The sequence below is a fragment of the Rattus norvegicus genome, chromosome 9 (assembly GCF_021556685.1).
Source record: "Rattus norvegicus strain SHRSP/BbbUtx chromosome 9, alternate assembly SHRSP_T2T, whole genome shotgun sequence".
NCBI classification, from domain to species: Eukaryota; Metazoa; Chordata; class Mammalia; order Rodentia; family Muridae; genus Rattus; species Rattus norvegicus.
In genome coordinates, this window is record NC_141542.1 from 53,614,428 (window position 1) to 53,637,969 (window position 23,542).

The following is a 23,542-nucleotide window of genomic DNA, read 5'->3' on the forward strand; positions in this document are numbered from 1 at the left end:
TGCTCCAGCCAGCCAGCAAATGCATACTTGTGCTAACTGCCTGCTGCAGGAGACCTCGGCCTCCTCACACAAAGAAAATGTACTTCCATTATTCAAATCACTTTGCAATTAGCTTCTAAATACTGTCTGCTGCTGTTAATAATATCCTGAAAGATCGTTATCATTAGTCTCTGCTACTTCAGGTACTGGGTTTTTGTACAGACAGTATTATTCTTTGATAAGCCAACATCAAAGCCTATAAAAATCTCTCAGAAATCATTGTCCAATAAACAGGAATATCAATTACTTCTAATTTTGAAACATGAGGGAACAAGCTAATTTGCACCATTTTATAAGACTACGTTAAGTAATGAGGCGATGCTCACATTAGCTAGTAGCTATTCTCTAATACATACACAGACAGTAAGGTAGAAACTGAGGACCAGGCATGTTCCACATGTTCACAAACCTGGCACTTGGGAGGCTGAGGCAGGAAGACTGAGTTCAAGACCAGCCTGGACTACAAATCAATACCTTTTCTCAACAGACAGACAGACAAAAGTTAGCCAGGCATCAATAGAGACATACGCCTTTTATCCCAGCACCCCAGAGGGAAAGGCAGGCCAATATTCGTGAGTTTTGAGCCCAGCCTGGTCTGTTCTAGTTCTAGGGCAGAACTACTAAGTAAGAATATCTGAAACAAACACACAAAGAAGCAAACAAAACAAAACTCAACTCAGAGTACACGTGACAGAACAAGGCACAAGGCATGCAGCCCATTAAAATGAAGAATACACCGACCTGTCAGGTGCAGTCAGCAGAAGGCTCTCAAGAGTGCCCAGATCACAAGTCTGCTTTCCATGCACTGAGAGAAATGACTTGCATCCTTCTGGTGGAGGCTCGTCGACTGCTATCTGTCAGGAAGACAAATACATATTCTACTCAAAGACAAGACAGAAATGTATGTTGTAATGAACATGTGGTTAAATGATAATTCACTATCAATAAAGCAGACACTATCATCTGCTGAACACTCACATGGGCCAAGGTGGTAAGAGCAGGCCAAGCCAGAGCTCTGATTGTTATTCAGTTCCTCCCATTCCACCCCAGGTCAGTTCTAGTGTTATAATTCCACAAGAGAAGGTTACATTTCTATCTTACCTCAGACTTATCAAAACACATCTAAGAATCCAGATTGTACCTTCAAAATACCCTTGGCTCAAAATGTCAGGGAGTGTGTGTGTGTGTGTGTGTGTGTGTGTGTGTGTGTGTGTGTGTGTATGTATGTATATATGTTGAGGTCAGAAGTTAACATGGACTATCTTTTCTAGATTAATTCAAGTTTATTGTTTGAGACAGGTTCCTTCACTGAACCTGAAGTTCACCAATTCAGCTAAGATGAATAGATGACCTTCAGGGATCTCCCTGTTTGTCCCCCTACCTCCTAGCCCTGGGTTTACAAGTGTATGCCACCATACCAGATATCAAGGCATTTTACCACTAAACTATCTCTTTAGCCCCTTAAAATATCAACTAACCACCTAAGTTCCATCCCCAGGATCCACATGGTAGAGGGGTCAACCGACTGCTGCAAGCTGTCTTCACAAACACACACACTAAATCAATAACAGATAAATACGTAATAAAATTTTCTATGTCAATTGTTCTGTGTTTGACACTGACTGCTGAGAATGCCAGATGGGAGAGAGCAGGACAAAGCAGAGATGAAGGGGTGGGGTTAAACTGTGGGGATAGAGAGATCTAAACAGGAGGGTGGGCAAGAAAAGGGGGAAAAGAGGACGGAAGGAGAGCGGGTACCAAACTAAGGAAATACAGAAAAAGCATATGGAAACCTACGATCATACGAGCTTATTTAAAAATGGTATTCTTTTTAAACAGTCTGAATGAATGAAGGTACCCTTCGTTAATGGATGGTGCTTCTACCAGAAGTCTTGGGTCATTATCAAATGTCCCAGTGCTGGGTGTGGACTATTTGCTTATGAATTGTTGACCAGAGAAGCCCAAGAGCCCTTCCCTCAAAACAATATAAGCTACTGCCAGTGAGCTTGGCACCACCAGACCCCATGCTCAGGACATACTGCTCTTGCAGAGGTCTCGAGTTCAATTCCTAAGACCTACATCAAACAGCTCACAACCACCTGTAACTCCAGCTCCAGGAGGACCTGACAGCTGTGTAAACCTGTGCTCATGTGCACATACCTACAGACACATGCATGTATGCAAACATAATTTAAAATTAAAAAAAAAATTCTATTTCTAAAGGTTCCACACATTTTGACCACAGGAGAAACAATCAAACTGGAGCTTATTAGACCCTTTCTCCCTACAGGCTAGCAGCCTTCCTACTGCTAGAACATGCTGTGCAGCTGCTGAGAAAGAAAACTGTCAACAGTCTTACTCAGATGTGAATTTTTTGCTACAATAATGACCTGCGGGACAAGATGTGCCTACCTGTGGCATGGATCTCACAGCAGTGACCAACCACTTTCTCAATGATGGGACCTGAGGCCGCTCCAAAGACTAAGATAGCTTGTGTCTGGTTCTGTAATTCTGGTCAACAGCATATTGGGGTTTGGGGGAGAATCCTAGAAGGCAACCTATGATTACAACTGTGTGGCATCAGACTACATTCTAAATAGTCATCCATGTTTATACCCACAGATTAGTGTATGCCCACACCGTCACTGGAGATGCTTCTGACTGTGGTGAGTAGCAGTTTCCACAGAAACCCACTAGTGCCAAATATAGGTGATGTCAAGGACTCCGCCCTGATGGGACAGCTACGACCACCTCCTCCAAGGGTCAGAGAGCAGTGAAGTAGAGGGGTAGAAAGACTGTAAGAGCCAGAAGATGGGGAAATGTGAAGAAAAAGATACCTTTTTTTCCTTTCACACTCATGATGGCTGTGGCTGTCCACACACGGTCTATATAAGATTAGGTCCTTCAGACTTCATCATGGACAAAGGAAGAGCTGTAAGGCCTCACCCCCACCTCCCAGGACTATTGGCAGCTAGGGGTTGCTAGCTCCAAGTTCAGTAAGACTCTCTACTTCTATATAGAAGATAAGAATGATTAAGGGAGACACCTGATATCTACTTTAGAGATTCACACACACACACACACACACACACACACACACACACACACACACACACACAAAATACAAGAGCAAAAAAAAGTCTCCAATTCAAAGCCCGTACTAAGCCAACGATTAAAAGAATAAAAAGGAGCAGCATGGCATCTGGAGCACACACCAGCTCCACCTAAGGGAGATTACTTTAGGCACAGGAACCATCGCATCAACTGCCCAAGTTCACAGCTTCCGCCGCACGTGGCTCCCGGACAGCTGAGCGTGGCTATGAAATGAAGCGTGAAGCCCGTCTTTAACTCGAATGACTGAAATCTAAAGAGCCTGCCCTCTGGAAGAGACGAATATTTACTATACAGTAAAGCACACTGCTACAGTCATAAATATACAGCCAGAGTAAAGAGAAAAAATGCGATCTTTGGGCTTAGAAAGATGGGTCACTGGTCAAGAGTTCACTGCTCTTGCACAGGACCCAGGTTTGGTTCCCAGCACCCATATCAGGCGGCTGCCTCACAGCTGCCTGTCCTGCTCAGGGGCATATGATACTTTCTGGGGCCTCCACAGCCACCCGCACACACACGCACACTGCAACATGAACACATACATGTTTAAAAATTTTGTTTCTTAATGCAACCTATCGCCAGATCTATAATCCCAGCTTCTTCAGTGGTTGAGGCAGGAGGATAACAAGTTCAAGGCTAGCCTGGGAGAGCAGCTAAGTGAAATTCTGTCTCAAAATGAAAATGAAGAAGGCTGGGGATAAAGGCCAGCGCTAGAGCACTTGCCTAGAATGAACCACAACTTAGGTTCTGTCAAGAAAGAAAGAAAGAAAGAGAGAGAGAGAGAGAGAGAGAGAGAGACAGACAGACAGACAGACAGACAGGGAGGGAGGGGGAAGGGAGGGAGGGAGGGAGGGAGGGAGGAAAAGGAAGGATTATATTTAATATACTAAAGGGAAAAATGCAAACCCATCACATTTCACAACAATTTCTTGTGTATGACCAGAAGAAGAGCAGACATCCACAGCAAAGATTAGACAGCAGACATGGTGGTAGGGGCCTGTTATACCGTCAACAGGGTGGCTGAGGCACGACATCTACCGTTCTAGGATGGTTTGGGCTGCATAAGCAAACCTATGTTTAAAAAGACAGAGAAGAAAGGAAAAGAGGGAAAGAAATAGAAGAACTAAGATGTGACCACACATCTCACCCTTAGTGTCCGAGATTCAAAAATGAGGAAGACGTAGAGAAACTAGAACCTTGTACTCTGTGGGTGGAAAGTAAAAATTGAGCAGTCACTATGCAAAGCAGGTTGTGGTTCGTTATAATATTTATACAAGGGCCTACGGATGGAGTTCAACCATAGAGTACTCCTTAGCATAGGCTAAGTCCTGGGTTCAATCCCCAACACTGCCAATAAAGGTTAAGCACAATCACCATAGGTCCGCGACTCCCACACTGACATACAAAAGCAATGGAAGTGAAAGCAGAAAGTCGAGCAGACACAGGTGCCAGCTCTCTACAGCAGGGCTACTGATAAACGGCAGAACAACCCAATGCCAGCTAGGGAAAGAAGAAAGAAAGTGTGACATACACACACGTGGAGGGGTATTCAGCCAAAACTAAAATCGAAAACCTAAGACTTGCTACACATGCATGAACATTAGCAATTATGCTACAGGAAACAGACGGAAAGGACAAACATTGTAAGAATGCACTCATGGGCAGCACCTACTATGGGTACAGTCACAGAGATAGCAGAATGCTGGGTGCTGAGGTAGGGGGGTGGGGGAGGAAGTAAACAGTCAGCACTGTAGAGGTCTGTGTAGCATCAGCCTCAGTCTGGAAAGGCTCTGAAGTGCAAGTGTGATGGAACACACCTGTCCATCCAGCACTCAGGACTAGGAGGCACAGAGTTCAAGTCAGCAGCAGCTACACACCAACCAAGTTCAAGGCCAGTGAATTAATTACTTTTTTATTTCTGGGACAAAACACCACAACCAAGGCAATTTATAAAAGAGTCTAACTGGGCTGAGAGCCCGTGATGGTGAAGCAAAGGCGTAGTGGCAGGATCAGCTGTGAGCTCACATCTTGATTCACACGTAGTAACAGAGAGAAAGCCTCAACTGAGAGCAACGTGGCAGCCTACAGAACTGGCAAAGTCCTTACCAAGTATATAACCTGACAGAGAGTAGAATCTAGAATATATGAAAACTAAAAGAAACTGGACATCAAGAAAACAAATTATCCAACTTAAAAACAGTGGTGCATGCCTTTAATCCTAGCCATCAGGAGGCAGATGCAGGCAGATCTCTGTGAGTTCAAGGCCAGCCTGGTCTACATGGTAAGTTCTTAGACCATAAAACAGTATAAAAACAGAGTTATAAGAGGTGATTCTGGCAGGAAATGGCCATGTGGCTCCTTTTGGGGGACAACAGTGGCTTTGACAGAGCACACAGAAGACTTCAAGGGCAGCAGCCAGTGCGCGTCTTAGCCTGGGTAAGCAATATGAAGGTTCTCGCTTCACACTGACCTACCCACGTGATCTGTCTGTTCTGAGTGGCCTTCTATATCTTTTGTTTTATAATGCAGGATGGTTTTAAAATCCACATTTCTTCCACATAAATGTCTAGTCGATATATATAGATATAGATATAGATATAGATATAGATATAGATATAGATATAGATATAGATATAGATATAGATATAGATAGATATAGATATAGATAGATACAGATATAGATAGATATAGATATAGATACGGATACAGATATAGATACAGATATAGATATAGATACACACACACACACATCTGGTTCTCTCATGTCCCTGTCTTTCAAGATCCAAACAAGATCCGTGCACTGACTTTTTTCAGCCTCTTTTTCTTTTGCCTTTTCATTTATCCCCAGGATAAATCAGAACACTTCACTATAATGGCTCTCTAACCCTGTTCCCTTAGATTGCCTGACGCATCTCTTGTAACCTCTGCTTTTACATCCAGAGGTTGTGACTGGATTCAGGTTTACTGCTTAACAAGATTACATCTTCCAGACAGTCTTGCCTAACAGTACCTGCCTGTCCTTCTTCTTGTGACAAGTTTCTTTTCATTTCTCACATGAAAATACATGCAAATTACTCCCTAAAATGTTTTATATCCAAGTCCAGCCCTAATGCAAGAAAAGTAAAATAAAATGTATGTATCTGTGATTGGTGAGGATATGTGACTCAGTAGTCAGATTTATTACTTTGCCTACATTGTCCAAGGCCCTGTGTTCCATCCCCAGGGAGGACCAGGGAGGGAAAGAAGCATCTAAGATTTAAAGACTTTAATGACTTAAAAATATCAGTTTTGCTCATTATTTAAAAATAAATTAATCCCCCAAAAAATGTTCAACAATCAACAGAATCACCATGTCATGCCCCTACAAAAGGCTGTCCTCTGGACATACAATGTCTTCTTACCTGCTGGAAGGCTTGAATTGAGGCTGAGTAGGAACGGAGAGAGAGACAAAACTTCAACAAATTCTGCTGCAGAGGTGACAGGAACCGAAACGCAGCTTCCAATATGGCATCATAATAGGAACGGTCGGTATCTGTCAAAGAAGCATAGCAACCAGAAGTCATCCATCACTACAGAGCAGCAGGGAGGACAGGTGGACAGATCATAAAGCACAAGCCAGCACTGTGAAGGTGCAGGTGACGAACCGTTTCCAGTGTTCCATCAGTACACCACCATGAACTTCAGTCAAGTGACGAGAATTCCCTGAGGCCCATAACACAGACAGACCCTTCTCTCCTGGCTCTGAGCTGGGCTGCCCACCTAAACTGCTGTTTCCCTACTCACGAGATGACCGAGTCCTGTGACGAGCTCAGCTGTGAAATCACTCTCTCAGGAAAGTAGATTTCTGTTCTACTCTGCCTCCACAGGCCCACTACATCACTGCCTGGCTCCCAGAACATGTACCCCGTCATTTATCACAGTGCCTATGACTGACTCTGGATGCCTTAGACAGAGGAGATGACCGCAAAGGATCACAACAAGACTTACAAGATATCAATAGTGTCATAAAATTTAATGGTGGGCATTTAAACAAAAAAGCTAGGCAAAGCTGCTTAGAAGAAAAAGACATCCGTGTGCTAATATGAATAAATCCTCCAACAAATGAAAAGCAGAAGTACAAAGCTTGTTACATAGCAAGTGGTTATTTTTGCCAAGACTGTGACATAAAGATACATGTGTGTGTATACATTTGCGTATAAGTGTAGTGCAAAAAAAGAAATAAAACAAAAATAAAAATGTTTTAAATGGCTTTCAAACACAAGCAAGAAATACAAGAAACAGACACCTCAGTTTTTATATAGCCTTGACTGCAGTATGAGTTACATGAGTTATTAATAATAAAAATCTTTAGTTGGAAAAATATTGAGTTGGCATGGGAGTGTGTGTACACACATGCATGTGTGAGAGCACACTTGTTTCAAAGGGTCATGAACACGCCTACATGTGTGTATGTGGCCCAAATTTATACCAAGCATCTTTCCCAATCTCTCTCCACTGACATGTTCTCTCCATGACGCCAGAACTTGTCAGTAGCAGGTAAATCTACCAGCCAGTTTGATCCAGTGATCCTGAGTGGTGAGATGACAGGCGGCTGCCATGTCTGCCTGGCTCTGACAGGGCTCTGGGATCTGAACGCTGGGCCTCCTGCTCACACCATAAGTGCTTTAGCCACTGAGCTATCTCCCTAGCCTCAGAATCCACATTTTAAAAATCAGAATACAAAAAGTTCCATATCACATTAGCATCTTACATGGGGGAAAAAAAACAGAAATACCTCAAAATATTCACAGAAGTGAATGACAACCTTTGGATGGTAGAGCTATGAATGATGAATGATGCTTTTATGAAGTCACATCCCTGTAACATTATCCAAAATATGTCATTTATAGTGAAATATCATTAAATGTTAAGACTTGAGGTTTTATTTAAAGATCCATATTGATAAATTTATTACATGAAATCATAAAAGTAAAATATGTTTTTAAGATTTACTTTATTGCTTTTAGTTATGTGTTTGTCTGTGTGTTGGTACATGCCCATGACTGCCCTCAGAACCAGAGGCATCAAATCCCCTTGGAGCTGGAGTTACAGGAGGCAGCAAGCTGCTGGAAGTGAGGGCTGGGAATTCAACTCACTTGAAAACCATGTGCACTCTTAACCACAGAGCTGTGTTTCCAACTCTGTGAAATAATCTGTTACAACAATTCTTGTTCACTCTAAGTTATATGACTACATGACTAAAACTTACAAATGACTGATCACGAAATTCAGGTGGCCATTAAAATGCTATTTTAGCAAAAATGAAAAAGTCACCCATTCCGTTTAACGTAACAGTAGTCAGTTTCCAACCATCTCTGATCCAGTAAGAAGTGACACTTGTCCATGTGGTGTTCCACATTTTAATGACATTCATATGTCACTAAGGGAAAATATGCTCAGAGCAATACACTATCAGGTGACTCTGCCACTATGAAAATCAGTACACAACAACTAGAGCTCACTGGGTGGCATTCTGTGGCATCCTGTGGCCCCACTCTCATATATGGACAGGGCCCACCCTGAGCAGGACACCCTTAGTAGCACATGACTGTCTCCTCAATTAGCATCTTTGGTTAGCAATATCTGTGACCTATACTACATCTTTTGTGTTAGACTCAGGAAAGCACACCATAAACTAAAACTGAACTATACAAGACACATCTTAATCTGACATCTTGACACTTCAATATTCAGTGGCTGGCAGGCATATCGAAGAACATGCTTGGTGGCATTAACTTAATGATAACACACTTAACACAAATAGACCAGTTGTGCAATTAGTTCATACCAAAAGGAAGAATCAGACAGATAAACTTAATACCAAATGATCTACAATAAAATGTGTTTCCGTTAAGTAGTCCCAAAGCACATTAACAAAAGCACAACAGAGCAAAAGCAAGGAGAAGAAAGGAACTATTTGCAGGCACAATGATAAACTGTGTGCACACACAAAATGATCTGTGGCTACACACAATGGTGTCTGCCAATAGCCCCAGTTATCCAAGAGGCTGAAGCAGTAGGACTGTGTAATCAGCCAGTTCACAAAGCAAGACCTCATCTCTTCAAAAGGAAAATAAGAAATGTGTTGGTCTAAACTAGTGGGAGTTTGGGAATAGCTCAGCGGCAGAGCACAGGTTTCCCATGCACTAGGCTAAGATCAATCTTCCTACCATGACAACTCTAGTCATTCATGTTTTCCATTAACTGCCATGGTACTTGTATTATACAGAAAAAACCATTTTCTTCTAACATTTCCCCAGACCACAAAGTCACAAGTATTCGCTTCAATTTTACCATGTTGATCTGATGATCCAATGTTTTGACTGGCTTCTACAAAACTCCAAAATTTCTCTTGACTGTCTTCTGCTAGGAACTCACTGGGGAAAAAGTGGAAGATGTCAGCAATGAGATGATAAAATCTTTCAACACAAACTATATTAGAGAATATACAAACTATAGAGAGAATAAAAGGGGATTTACAACCCCAATTGTCTGTAGTCTGGCTTTTACACACACACACACACACACACACACACACACAATTATACATCTTTATGCACAATGGGAATTTTCTTTTTTTTTTTTTTTTTTTGGTTCTTTTTTTTTTTCGGAGCTGGGGACCGAACCCAGGGCCTTGCGCTTCCTAGGTAAGCGCTCTACCACTGAGCTAAATCCCCAGCCCCAGGAATTTTCTTAACAGAAAGTAAGCTTCGTTATTTCCTTAGCTATTAGTAGCAACATATAATGTTTCACTCTAGCTATTTCTTGAGAAACCTGGAACAGTAAAAATGCTACAATAATAGGGAAGCCCTAATGTACACATGACTTATGAAACCCATTAGCAGAACCCCTCCGCCATAACAGCAGAATTATAGGAACTGGTCATTCTAGTGTAGTTCTGCTCACATCCTTTCTCAGATCTTACAAAGGCCAAATGTGTTAGCTAGAGGTTCTCCCACACCAAACATGAATCTCAGAACGATTTCTTGAAGGATGAAGGCAGTGTTTGTAGGATAATGTCATTATGCAGGTGAAGGCAGGTACAAGATAGAACGAGGCCTGTCATTGGATGAGAAGGAAGGATGAGCAGGAGAAGTGTTTTAGAGAAGAGAGGAGAAGACTGGAACCAGAGCAGGGCAGCTGAGAGAACATGGAAGCCAATGTTAAGATTCCTCTCGGCACATTTACAGGTTGTTATGAATGTTCTTAAGGGATGGATGTGGACAGGGCTTTGTATGTCTAGGTGGGCAATTTTATCTTATCAACTGGATCAGAGGTTATTGTGTTGTGTGTTCTTTCATGTGGCGATTTAAGTTCAAGAGGGTATGTGGTGGCTGGAGACACTAGGCTGCCATGGAATTGGGATGTGTGTGTCTGGCAGCCTCCCTTGGGAACTAGATGGGCAGAGAGATTGCTGCCAGCTCAGAGAGTAGCCATCGGCAGTGTGATATGGGATGGAGCAAAACAGGTGAGAGGCTTTGCTGACTGAGATGAAGAGATCTACCAGATTATCTTGGGGCACCAAGGTGCCGGACCTAAGTGCGGGATAAAAGACAGCATTTTTTATAATTTTACAACAACATGTGTTAAACTTTTAACATCTATAAAAAAAAAACAAATTTTCAAGATCACTGAATTTTAACTTAAAATTAGTACACATCTAACAAAATCAAATCTAAGAACTTCTCTTTTTTAGCATTACAGTATTATCTTAATGGTCTTTCTGAATTTCCTTTCATTCAAGAGTCAGTATTTTGCTGAAATAAATGCACTGTGTGCTTGAATGAATGACTCATGTAACTGGTGATTGTCACCTGAAGCCCAGTCCCCGTGTGGTGGTGACCTCTCACTGTCTTGACAAACTACGACCTAGATCTCAGCTTCCCTAGCCACAGGAAGACCCACCCATTTCTCAACAATGCTGGGATGTGCAACTCTCACTCTACTCCACAGCTGACCACAGAAACATGGGAAAGTGAAACAACTCCTGGTGATGCACAGCTTCTCTAAAAATGGGCTTCGAGAATTTCTCATTACTAGTAACGCTATTCCATGCCTCCATGAGACTTGTTTTTCTAGGCTGCCTAATGACTGATATAAACAGACTGGTCTTAGCATAGTTCATACTCTAAGAAAACAGGTCCTAAGAAGTCAGTCACGATTGGCAATATGCAACAGTGGTAACAAAACAAGCATTCGCTCGGGCTAAATACTTCCCGCATGATCATAAACAAGCATCTTACAACACATTTTCTATCCAACTTCAAAGGCCTAAGATTGCAATAGTCTGGGCTGGAGAGATGGCTCAGCGGTTAAGAGCACCCGACTGCTCTTCCAGAGGTCATGAGTTCAATTCCCAGCAACCACATGGTGGCTCACAACCATCTGTAAAGAGATCTGATGCCCTCTTCTGGTGTATCTGAAAACAGCAACAGTGTACTTATATATAATAAATGAATAAATCTTTAAAAAAAAAAAAAAGATTGCAATAGTCTTACTAATACTACTAAATCCACTGAAATAATCCAGAAGAGGATAATAGAAGGTTATTAGAAATAATGGTAACTTTTGTGTAGTACTATTAAGTCTGCTTTTTCCTCTGTTCTGCTTTTTAGCTTTGTATCCCTACGGCAGTGAGTGAAAGTACCTGTGGATTTGCTATAAAGCATTTCAGTTGGGGAAGAAGAGGATGCTGCTCTCTGTGCTGCACACCTTAGGGCCCCAGCAACCTATGGAAGCACCTAGGAAAGCCTAATCATGGAGAACTTGAGTGATGTGCACAGAACACATGCCGTTTCTTTACTGACAAACACCTTTAAAGCATCATAACACAAAGTTTCTTCATCTACAGAAAGCTAAGAAGAAAACCAAACCAGTGTTTCCATGGCTACTGTGGTGCTCAGGTGAGTCCCCCGCAGGGGTGGAAGAGTAAGGCAGGCACCGCAGTGGTCTGTGCACTCAGCTCCCTTACTCAGATGCAAGTCCTCGCAACTACCCACCCTGATTACAGCCAGCACCCCTGACTGCAACCACACTCCGAATACACAAGCTCTAAACTCACTAAAGTCTTCATCCACAGAAAAACTAAAAAAGGAGCTAGCTGGGCTTGCTCATGCCTACAATCCCAAAGATTGTTATTAGGAGACATAAGCAGGAGGATCACAAGTCTGAGGTAAGCCCTATCTCTAGATAGCAAAACTGTCTCTCACACAGAGTGGCAAGGGAGTGAGAGAGAGAGATGTATTCATCCCTACAAGCAACCTGACTTTCCTCCAGAATCTGTAATGTGGTGGTAATTTCATTTTATTTTCCTAGACTAGTAGTCAATATAAATTCAAGGAGATTTGATTTGTAACTCATTAGCACTCTATATCCTTTGGCCATTATAATATCTGACAATAAATGACTGCTACTCTCAATTTTAATAATAATACTTATTTACACATTTCTAATAGTAACTATAGCTCCTCAAAACATTCAACTAGATGTATATATCATTTCATGGGCAATCGCAGAGCTAAAAATCCCTTCATAATCATCAGGCATAGTCTAAAAATATACAAAGGAATGGTTTTGGTCTCTGAGGGCTAACAGAAGGAAAACAAGATCTGTAACAGTCACATGCCCTGGTACATCCTATCCACAGAGACAGTGTCGAAATTCATCATTAGAGACAGGAGGGAAGAATGGTGGCCTCGGTGAGCCCTAGAGGTAACTGCGATGATCTCAATACACGAAGCTCCTACAATGCCTCCAAGGCCATCATCTTGACCACCTGTTTGCCAACACCTACTGGAGAAGGGGCCTAAAAGTAACAGCTGGGAATGGAAGACGGCCAGAGATGCCCCGAAATGGGGAGATGCTGTAATAAGGAAGCTGGTGAAGCAAACGTCATAGCCTACATACTCAGTGGTGATCAAAGAAACCGGGGAAAAACTGAGGAATGAATTAGAGCTGAGTTTCAGACATGGTTTCTCAACTCCATGGGTAGGGATGTATCATAAGATACTTCTAAGGGTTGGAGATTCAGTTCAATGTTAAGAGTGCTTGCCCAGCATGGCTGGTATCCTAGGTTCATTATCCCCAATATTGCATAAACCAGGCATGATAGACAGCACGTGGTTATAATGCCAACACTGAACAGATGGATGGAGACAGCAACCAGGAGTTCAATGTCATCCTTGCCCACATAGTAAATCTGAGGCAAGTCTGCCATACACGAGACCCTGGTCTTTAAAAGCAAACAAAAACCCAAGAATCTTTTTTTTTTAAAAAATCACTTAATACTTTTTTTTTTTACTAATTTAAGATTTAATTATTTTATATAATAACCTACAGCCTGTTGTTTGTTTGTGACAGAGGATCACGATGAGGCCCCGTCTGGCCTCAAACACACAATTCCCCTACCTTAGCCACTCCATGTGCTGGATGGAGGTGTATCCCATCACCCTGGCTATTTCTATCTTTGGGGGAGGGGGCGGGGCAGCACTGAGGACTGAGCACAGGCTCACACCTGGCAGGCAGGCAAGCATTCCACCGGTTACACTCCCACCTTCTCACTGCTGTGCTGCTGTGTGATGACGATGTCCTCAGACAGTGTCTGCATCACTTACCTTTCATCTTAGCTGCCCCATCAGATGCGTCACCACTCCCGGCTTGAAGATGACTTTTTTTAACATTGTCTTGTGTATCACAGGCTGATTTTGAACTCTCTGATGACCATGAACTCCTGATCCTCCTGCCTCAACCTCTCAAGTGCTGGGATTACAGGCATGTGATCATCACCTTATTGGTTTACATAGTATCAAGGACCAACATAGTTATACAAGGGAATACTATGTGGTACAAAAAAAACTTTAAATGTGTATATATGCTGATATAAATTAGTAAGATATGACATAACTACAAAAGTTAAAAAAAAAAAGTAATAAAACCTCTAAATTTAAGAGTGTCCAGATTTGGGAGATTACAAAGTAGAACAGGAGCATCCTTAAAGGCGAAGACCTGGTGGGTTCTTCAGCTCCTTCCTCCCCCACCCCCATTCTCCTATCCTAGGGTCTTATGTGCAGTGTCCTGAAACCTGCCTGTGCAGCTGACAGAGTCGCATCCATGTACACAGACATCCTCCATGTACAGGGTACAGGGGCACTGCTAGGGTGGTTAGCACAAGCAAATGAACAGAGCATCCATTTACTGCAGACCCTAGGTCTAGAATATCCCATCAGAAGAAGAGAATAAATACCTCCTTACCTGGCTTCTAGCAGCAGTGGAGCAGAAAACCACTTAGTGGTGAGAGAGGTGGTAATGGCTTTTGAATTGGCTTCTGCTAAGGAAAACAGGCACAGTAAGGCCAGTGCAATCAGGAGTCCCATGTTGTAACAGAGCCCTACAGAGGGAAAAGGAAAAGAAGGTATTGTTCAAATTCCACAAGGAAGCACAAAATGTTAATAAGATAGCACAAGATAACGGTGAAGGAACAAAAACAAATACTTCTGAGACCAAGAGCACTTCACACCAGGATGGCCTGCAGCGGGGAAAGTCAGAAAGTGAGAGTTAAAGCTGGCTAGTTGACTACAGCCTTTCCTACAAGGGTACCACTTCCCTTCCTAAAGGGTGATGTTGGTCACACAGCAGGCCGCATGCAACTTCGAGGGTAAACAACACTAAGACAGACAGTGTAAATGACTAGTAGTACTGGAGGCTGATTCATATTCTCCAGTGGGGGCAGGGTGTGTTATAGCCATAACCCTGCCACCTCAGAATGGGAACTGACTTGGAGACAGAGTGTTTACAAGGCGATAACATTTTGGTCATCAGGACAGTTATCCAGTATCACTAGTGTTAAGTGAGGGAGAAATGTGAACAGACCCAGAGTGCCTGTGAGCAGGGAAGCAAACACTGAACTATACCACAAGTCAAGGAGTATCTGAGGTTCTGGGGCTACTAGAGACTGAAAGAGGTCTGCAAAAGTTCTCCCTCGTAGTTTTGGGGGAATATGGCACTGCCACACTGAGGACATGTAGCCTAAAAACTGAAAGAGAGTGAAATCTGCTGTGAGAAGCCACCCAGTTCACAGCTCAGTTTCCTTAGCTCTAGGAAACAATGTAGTGCGTTTCCAAAGTAACAACTCAAAGACTGGATCTGCAATCCGCCAAGAGTTCAGGAGTTTCTCATGCCATCAGCTCCCATCTACAAAGGAGGGAATCCAAGTTCCTTGGGAAGCGGCACAGAGCCTCCCATCAGCAGCATCCAGACCACAGCAGTTTTTGCATGACCTGACGATAGTAAACTGCCAACAGAATTTCCTAAATCAGACACTCCCACCGCTGCCACAGAGCTATACCTCTTCCAGAGGTCCTGAGTTCAATTCCCAACAACCACATAGTGGCTCACAACTATCTGAGATCTGATGCCCTCTTCCAGTGTGTCTGAAGACAGCTACAATGTACTTATATAGTAAACAAACAAATCTTTTTTTAAAAGCCTACTTTACACAATGTACAAAAAGACTGAAACATAATTGAAACAAAATAAAGTATAGAAATACAAAGTACTTCTTTTAGAAGAGTGTTAGGTTCAAGCCCAGCCACCTCTGCAAACAAACAAACAAACACCCAACACTTCCAGTGTTAATGAAGCACTCAGTCCTAAATGCAACATCTTCATCAAATCCTCTCCGCAGGTCAGGGAGCTTGGCAGAGATTGTAAGGGCCAGAGATGAAGGATGGCACTGAGGAAAGTATCCCCAGACACAACAGGACCGATGCCTGTATGAACTCACAGAGACAAGAGAAGCACACACAGGGCCTGCACAGGTTCAGCACCAAGAGGGGGAAGTGGACACAGGCTCCCATCCCTAACCAAAAAGCCACCTGCACCTGACACCCACTTGCAAAGGAAAAATAGAGCCCAACTGGGGATATTAAACTCCCCAGGGCAGGTCCCACACCTAGCAGTAATGGCCAACACAATACAGACTCAACTGTGCTTCTGTAGATTTCGTTTGTTCGTTTGCTTGCTTGTTTCGAATTGCTTTATTTGGGTCATTTCTGTCTTGTTGGTCTTTTACTTGAATAATTTGGTTTCCATTTTCTTTCATTTTTAGGTTTTGAGTGTTGGGGGTGTGTGCTTGTTTTGGGGGTTTTGTTTGTTTGGTTTTTTGTTTGTTTGTTTGTTTGTTTGTTTGTTTGTTTTGGTTCTTTTTTTTCGGAGCTGGGGACTGAACCCAGGGCCTTGCACTTCCTAGGCAAGCGCTCTACCACTGAGCTAAATCCCCAACCCCTTGTTTGTTTTTTAAAAGGGAGAAAAAAAGGACATGAAGTTGGGTGGGTAGGAAGGTAGGGAGATTCTGGGAGGAGTTGAGGGAGAAGAAAATAATAAGCAGAATATACTACAGGAAAAAATATTTTTCAAGGAAAGAGGAAAGAGCACACATGGCTACAGGTCTGACAAGCCCAACCTCGAACTACAGCCCAGAGCTAAAGGGATAAAGAGAGGCTGGTCCTGCAGCACTGGCAGACAGGCAGATCAGTGGACAGATGCCCTGACACTAAATGACAAAGTTAGCAAAGAGCCAAAGACACACTGGGGAAAAGAGAAAAGAGCATTTACTCAACAAATAGCGCTGGAACACTCAGGTTCTACCTGCAGAAGACAACAGCTGATTACCTTTCATCTTGTACAAAAAATATTCGAAATGAGTTAAGGACCTTAATTTAAAACCTGAAACTTTAAAACCTGAAACTTTAGGGCTGGAGAAATGGCTCAGTGGTTAAGAGCACCAGCTGCTCTTCCAGAAGTCCTGAGTTCAATTTCCAGCAACCACATGGTGGCTCATGACCATCTGTAATGGGATTTGATGCCCTCTTCTGGTGTGCACTAATAAATAAAAACGTGAAATAAATAAATAAATAAATAAAAACATGAAATAAATAAATAAATGAGATAAAAATAAATAAAAACTTCTAGAAGAAAACGAGATACTGCTCGATACTGGGATAGGCAAGAGCTTTTTTAATAGAATACCAGTAGTGCCGAAACTAACCCCAAGAATTGGAAGAGACAACACTAAAGACTTTCTGTACAGCAGCAGAAACAACCAACAGGGCAACCAGCTCACAAAATGGGAAACAGTCTCAGCTATGCTTCAGGCAAGGGAAGAATATCTACAATTTACAAAGAACTACTGAAATTCAGTAGCAAGGAAATAAAACTGTCAATCACCAAATGGGCAAATAAGATGAGTAGGCAGTTTTCCAAGGAAGAAATGCAAATGGCCAACAGGTATTTCTAAAAGTGTTCAATATCACTACCCACCAAGTAAATTAAAACTCGTTTAAGATAACGCCCCGCCCCAGTCAGGATGACTGTCAACAGCCAAATTGACAATGAATGCTGGAGAGATGTGGGGAGAGGAATTCCTATTCCCTGTTGGTGAGGACACAAATACAGCCATTGTGTAGATCACACTGGAGATTTCCCAGTAAATTAAAAACAGAGCAACCTGACCTAGCTACTTCACTCCTAGGTAGACATCCAGAAAACCCCACACCCTGGCCTAGAGATGTGTGTGCCTCCATGCTTACTGCTGCTGTAGTCAATATAGCAAAGAATTAGAATCAACCTAGTTGTCCATCAATACATGCTAAACAAAATTCACACACACACACACACCACACACACACACACACACACACACACACACACACACACACATGAATCCTATTCAGTTCTAAAGAAAAACATCAAAATTTTCAGGAAAATAGGTAGACTAAGATGTATAATATTAACCAAGGTCACAGAATCAGACAGAAAAAAAGAAAAAAAAAAAAAAAAACCAAACCCTGCATTGACAAAGTTAGCAAAGCCTAGCAGAGCTAGAGTATATCTGTGAACAAACGCATGTGTGGGTATAGTGTAAGAGCAGACAGAGAACAAGGAAGGCTAAGCACTTGGGGTGAGGAAGGACTCGGTACGGGGACAGGTAGGAGCTGTGACGTGGGTGTAAATGTCCAAGTCCCTCACGTGCACCCTGTTACCTGGTCTCTCTACCCAGTGAGCACAGGACCAACATGTCTACTCGTTACACAGCATGACACTTGGCACACAGCAGTCAGTCTACAGATGTGCTGCGAGAGGAGGAAGTACCGCTCCCCATTTGAGAAGAAGACAAGGGAAGCCCAGAGAGGTTTCCCTTCCAGATGCTGGAAACTACCTGGCAGAGTTTAGAACCTTGTCCTGTCCCATTAGTGGGTTTGTATGTTTTTAAGATCTTACTCAGTAACCCTGGCTGCTGGGAACTGGGGAGCTTCTGGCTTCTAAGTCCTGGGATGTTAGGAGCACACTGCGGTGCCTTACAGGGTTAGTAGTCTACAGCACCGTGCTCTCCATTTCCTATCTGTCTCAGGGGAAGTGGTGATGTAGTCTCTGCAGACTCACACGGAGCAAACCACATTCTCTCTCAAGAACAAAGGCAGGTCCCGGTTTTTCTGCATCAGGTGTGCTGCGTGCCTTTGGACCCAGCACTAGGGAGGCAGAGACAGGTGGATCTGAGACCGGCCTGCTGTAAAGTGACTTCCAGAACAGCTGGGGCTATGGAAGAGGGTCCCTGAATCAAACCCCTCCCCAGATGGAAGTTTGGGGTGTTTGTTTGTTTGGGTATGTCTTTGGAAGGAACTCTGTCAATCTAAAGGGAGCAGGCCTAAACCTGGCACCGGGGCAACCCTCCCAACCACCTGACAGGTTCATACTTAGGCTGACTTCTGGGGCTAACAATGAGCTCCTCGAGCGCAGGGAGTTTTGTCTGTCCTGGGCTTCAGGCCTAGGATGAAGCCTGGAACACAGCAGGCACTAACAGTGCAATAGACACCAGTTCACTCATGAAGGGGTTAAGAAGGACAGAGAAGGAGTATGAGGCCAAGATTCACTATGATTTGCAAAGGCCAGGACCACACCGCTAGTGCACAGAAGCCCTTGAAGGGGTGTTACAGTAATACACATGGGCAGGGGAAGAAACAGAGGGAAGCCACTGACATGTGGCTTCTGGTTTCTAGGAGACTTTTCAAAGGGAAAGAGCAGGAAGGCTTTGGGGTAGGTATCTTAAGAAGATCAATAGGAGAAAGAAGAGGACCCAGAGGACCCATAAAATACCCAAGCCAGAAGCACCTGAGCAGACTTCAGTCTTAGGGCCTCTCCCACCCCAAAGGAATACAGTGGTTACTTCGACTTTCCTCCAGACTTGGTCACTTAATGTCAGAAACCAAACCTGAAAAACAGTCATCCTTGTTTTACACTCAGAAGACAAAGGCAGACAGAACTCTATGAGTTCAAAGACAGCCTGGTCTACATGGTAAAAAACATCACGTTAAAAGTAATTTAATAAAGTAGAGAGTAAAAAAGACTTTTTAATAGATCAATAGATAGATTTCTAAGAGTATTTTTATTTTAAAGATTTATTTTTATGTTTTGTGTGTATTGGTTTTTACCTGCCTGTAGGTATGTGTACCCCAATTGTACCTGAAACCTGTGGAGGCCAAAATAGGGTGTCAGGTCCCCCAAAACTGAGCTATGGACAGTTATGAGCTGACATGCAGGTGCTAAGAATCAAGGATGGATCTTCTGGAAGAGCAGCCAGTGCTCTTAACCACTGAGCCATCTCTCCAGCCCCATGAGGAAGACTGAGCAATGACCTCAGGCCTCCATACACCCACAAATGCACCTCCCAAACACACAAGGAAAAGCATAAAGGTTAAGACTATAAGAAAGATATGGGTGAGAAGCTTACTGAGAGGCACTCTTACAATAGTTTAAAGATTGTTTATTTTTACTAGCATGTCTTGTACAAGAGGCTAAGTGGATTTATATATGCCATGTGTGTGCAGGTACCCAAATAAGCTGGAGAGCATTGGATCTCTTGGAACTAGAGTTCCAGGGCTTGTAAACTGTCTGTTGTGGGTGCAGAAGACAGAATCTGGGTGTCTCCTCACAGAACAATAAATTCTCTTTCTCAACAGCTGAACCACCATCTCTCCTGCCCTCCTTGCAGTATTTTACAGAGGAAGTATACACCCTTCCTATGTCAGCACCACTGCAGATGGGGACAAGATGAAAGGTACACAGTAAAGAGCGGCATTGCAAACCTGACTCCATACTCTAGCCCGTAAGTGATACTGGAAGGAAAACTTGTCCAGAGGAACAGGGAAGACCCTCACTGAAGCGCTTGTCTGTTTGACAATGCTCTCTTTCATTATGTAAGTTCCACTAGCATTCTGACCCTAGTGGTCCTTTTGTGCTGCTTAGGAAGATAAATATTCTGAGCGACCGGCAATTGAAAGAGCAAAGCTGGCCAGCACGCTGGGCAACCAGCAAGCACTCTAATGAGTTCTAGGCCCCAGTCCATTAGCAACAGTCCATGATCTCCTAGAGCATTTAAACTAAAGCTTACATTGTGGATGATCCACAATGAAATATTAAGAACTGTAAGTAACAAGTAGGTGTTGTGGATGCTTTTGCTTTCTGGAAAGCAGAGCAGGCACCATGATTCTTCAGTTATCACCAAACTCCTTCTTCCTCTTTCAAAGCAGGCTCTTGCAATGACCTGTGCTGCCCTCTACCTTCCTATGTAGCTGGACACAACCTTGAACTCCAAATCCTACTGCTTCTACCTCCCTCCCAAGTGCCAGGGTTACAGGAGGGCACCACCACAGACCCAGCTGCTTAGTCATTTTTAAACTAAAGAAGAGTCAAATAACTCTTAAGGGCTGGAGAGATGGCTCAGCGGTTGAGAGCACCGACTACTCTTCCAGAGGTCCTGAGTTCGAATCCCAGCAACCACATGGTGGCTCACAAACATCTGTAATGGGATCCGATGCCCTCTTCTGATGTGTCTGAAGACAACAACAATGTATTTATATATAATAAATAAATCTTTTTTAAAAAAACTACAAAAAAAAAAAAAGTCTAGGGGTTGGGGATTTAGCTCAGTGGTAGAGCGCTTGCCTAGCAAGCGCAAGGCCCTGGGTTCGGTCCCCAGCTCTGTTAAAAAAAAAAAAAAAAAAAAAGGAAAAAAAAAGTCTACAGGCTGAGTTTCAAGGTGTGTATGGGTGTGTGTGTGTGTGTGTGTGTGTGTGTGTGTGTGTGTGTGTGTGTGTAGCAAATAAAAATAACAGGAAACATCCAAGTGAGAAGGAATTAGCTAAACTTGACACATTCGGTTCCTAATAGCTCTTCTCTGTGACTTCAACTCCAAGGAGTTACTATTCATCTGAACCTGAAGGATTGATTGGACGGCAGCAGAGACCTTCTAACTGAGGTTTCTCCAGAGCTCCACCTATTGCCCTCTGGTTAAATGTGCACTAAGATACCCTGCTGCTATACAAAGTATTGTTTAATTATTAATAAAACAATTTTTATTAATTTTATTAATCTTTAATAAAATTTGGGTCGGGGAGATGGCTCAATGGATAAAGGCACTTGGTATAATGCCCGATAACTTGAGTTCAATCGCCAGACCTCCACAGTGGAAGGGGAGAACCCTCTCCTAAAGTGGTCCTCTGATCTCTACATGACATATCCATTCTCTCTCTCCCTCTCTCCCTTTCTTCCTCCCTCTCTCCCTTTCTTCCTCCCTCTCTCCCTTCCTTCCTCCCTCTCTCTTTAGATAAGATAGATAGATAGATAGATAGACAGACAGACAGACAGACAGACAGATCTGTCTCTCTATATCCCCCCTCAAGAATGCAAAGAAGAAAGTTCTAGCAAGAACTTTGTGGGTAAAAGCTCTTGCCCTGCAAGCCTGGTAACCTGAGTTTGATCCCTGAAACCCACACATGGTGGATGGACAAAACTAACTCCACTAAGTTGTCCTGCACACACAGAACAGAAACTAAGTAAACAAAACAAAAAATTTTCATTTAAGAAAGTTTCGGCTAAGTTTACCAAAGCAAGTCAAGTGGAAAGGCTACAATCTGCTCCAGTTTTGTAGTGTTAACTAGCTCTTTAAAATGTCTCCAAGTAGGGAGATGGCCGCAAGTCTCTATCCCAAGGCTGGCCTGGGACTCTGAGACCCTATCTCCAAAAGGATAGGGGAAGCAAACAGATATGGTTGTCTGCGTGTGTTAGCCAGTGTACAAGGTATCCGTAGAAAATAAAGAACTTTGGGGTTGGGGATTTAGCTCAGTGGTAGAGCGCTTGCCTAGCAAGCGCAAGGCCCTGGGTTCGGTCCCCAGCTCCGAAAAAAAATAAATAAATAAATAAAGAACTTCATAATACTACAATAGGCTTGCAAGTGCACAGATGTTTCCAAGGCACGGCTAGGGTAAAATCCCAGGTCTCGGAATAAACAAAACATGCCTCTCCATCTCAAACCTGGCAACAAAGTCAGAACAAGAGAAATTTCAGCTCGGCAACAAGAAGAGCTCTCGTCCATAACGTATTGGAGATGCATGCAGATCACAAGCTAAAAGTGAAGTGAACCGTCCAATTTCACACCAAGAGATCTTATCACCCACAGATGCATCACCTGAAAACAGAAACCTATAAAAACACCAACTCGTTCTCCAGAGTCATGCAAAATACTGGTTCTCAACCTACTTAGGGTCAGACTTGATCTAAAGTCCTGGGGGGCGCTTCCTTCTCCTACACTTCAAACGGGGGTCAGGACTGCTGGAGTGAGCCCGCCGCCCCCGGCAAAGAACAGAAGACCGCTGAGGACAGACAGCTTGAGGCGCTCGCAGAGAGAACACTGGAGGGGAAACCGAGTCAGAGTACAAGAGGAAGCCCAAGGTGACTCGGACTCACGCTCGCCTCCCGCGCTGGCCCCTCTCCAGTTCCCGAGGCCTCCCCTCGCCACCCGAGGTACCTGTCACCCGCCGCGCAGCCGCGGCACCCGCAGCGTTCGCATCCCCCCGGCTGCACATGCCCGGGCCGCGCTTCGTCCACTCCAGTGCCTGCAACGACGTCTGGGCAGGGCGGGGCAGCGGCGATTGCCGGGGAGGCTGCGCCAGTGAGAAGCCGACACGCGCCTTTCCCGCCGCTCCTCACAAGCCGGTTTCTCAAAGCAATAACCCAGTTGCCAGCTGCCCCTACACTTCCGCTTCCTAGAGGCGAAGGCAAGACGACTTCCGGCTACCGAGTGCGGGCGGGGATTTGCCAGAGAGTCCTGAGGCCGCCATATTGGAGGCATAAGCCCCGCCCCTCTTCCAGGCCCCTCCCCTCTCCTGGTTGATTCCGCCAGCCTCCTGTATCTAAGATCCTAGAAGACTTAGTGCATGTGGGTGAGCATCAAGACTGTACCCAAAGGTACTGGAAAATAGTTACTTCAACTTTTTTCTCCCTACTTTTATGATTTATTCCT

The 23,542-nt window shown here is 43.6% G+C and overlaps 1 protein-coding gene across 2 annotated transcripts in view; it reads right to left on the minus strand.

The window, feature by feature from the left end:
• Window positions 1-23,277, minus strand: part of Uggt1 (UDP-glucose glycoprotein glucosyltransferase 1) — a 113,222-nt gene extending 89,945 nt beyond the window's left edge. The window contains exons 1-5 of one of the 2 annotated variants that reach the window (XM_087564676.1): window positions 23,048-23,277; window positions 14,440-14,575; window positions 9,484-9,566; window positions 6,552-6,682; window positions 781-893 (exon numbers count right to left, since the gene is read on the minus strand). In XM_087564676.1, the coding sequence (XP_087420802.1) occupies window positions 781-893; window positions 6,552-6,682; window positions 9,484-9,566; window positions 14,440-14,575; window positions 23,048-23,105 (521 nt within the window). In that variant the 5' untranslated portion in view covers window positions 23,106-23,277. The remainder of the gene's footprint in view (window positions 1-780; window positions 894-6,551; window positions 6,683-9,483; window positions 9,567-14,439; window positions 14,576-23,047) is intronic. The other variant, NM_133596.2, reaches the window with a different exon arrangement.
• Between the last annotated feature and the right edge of the window lie 265 nt (window positions 23,278-23,542).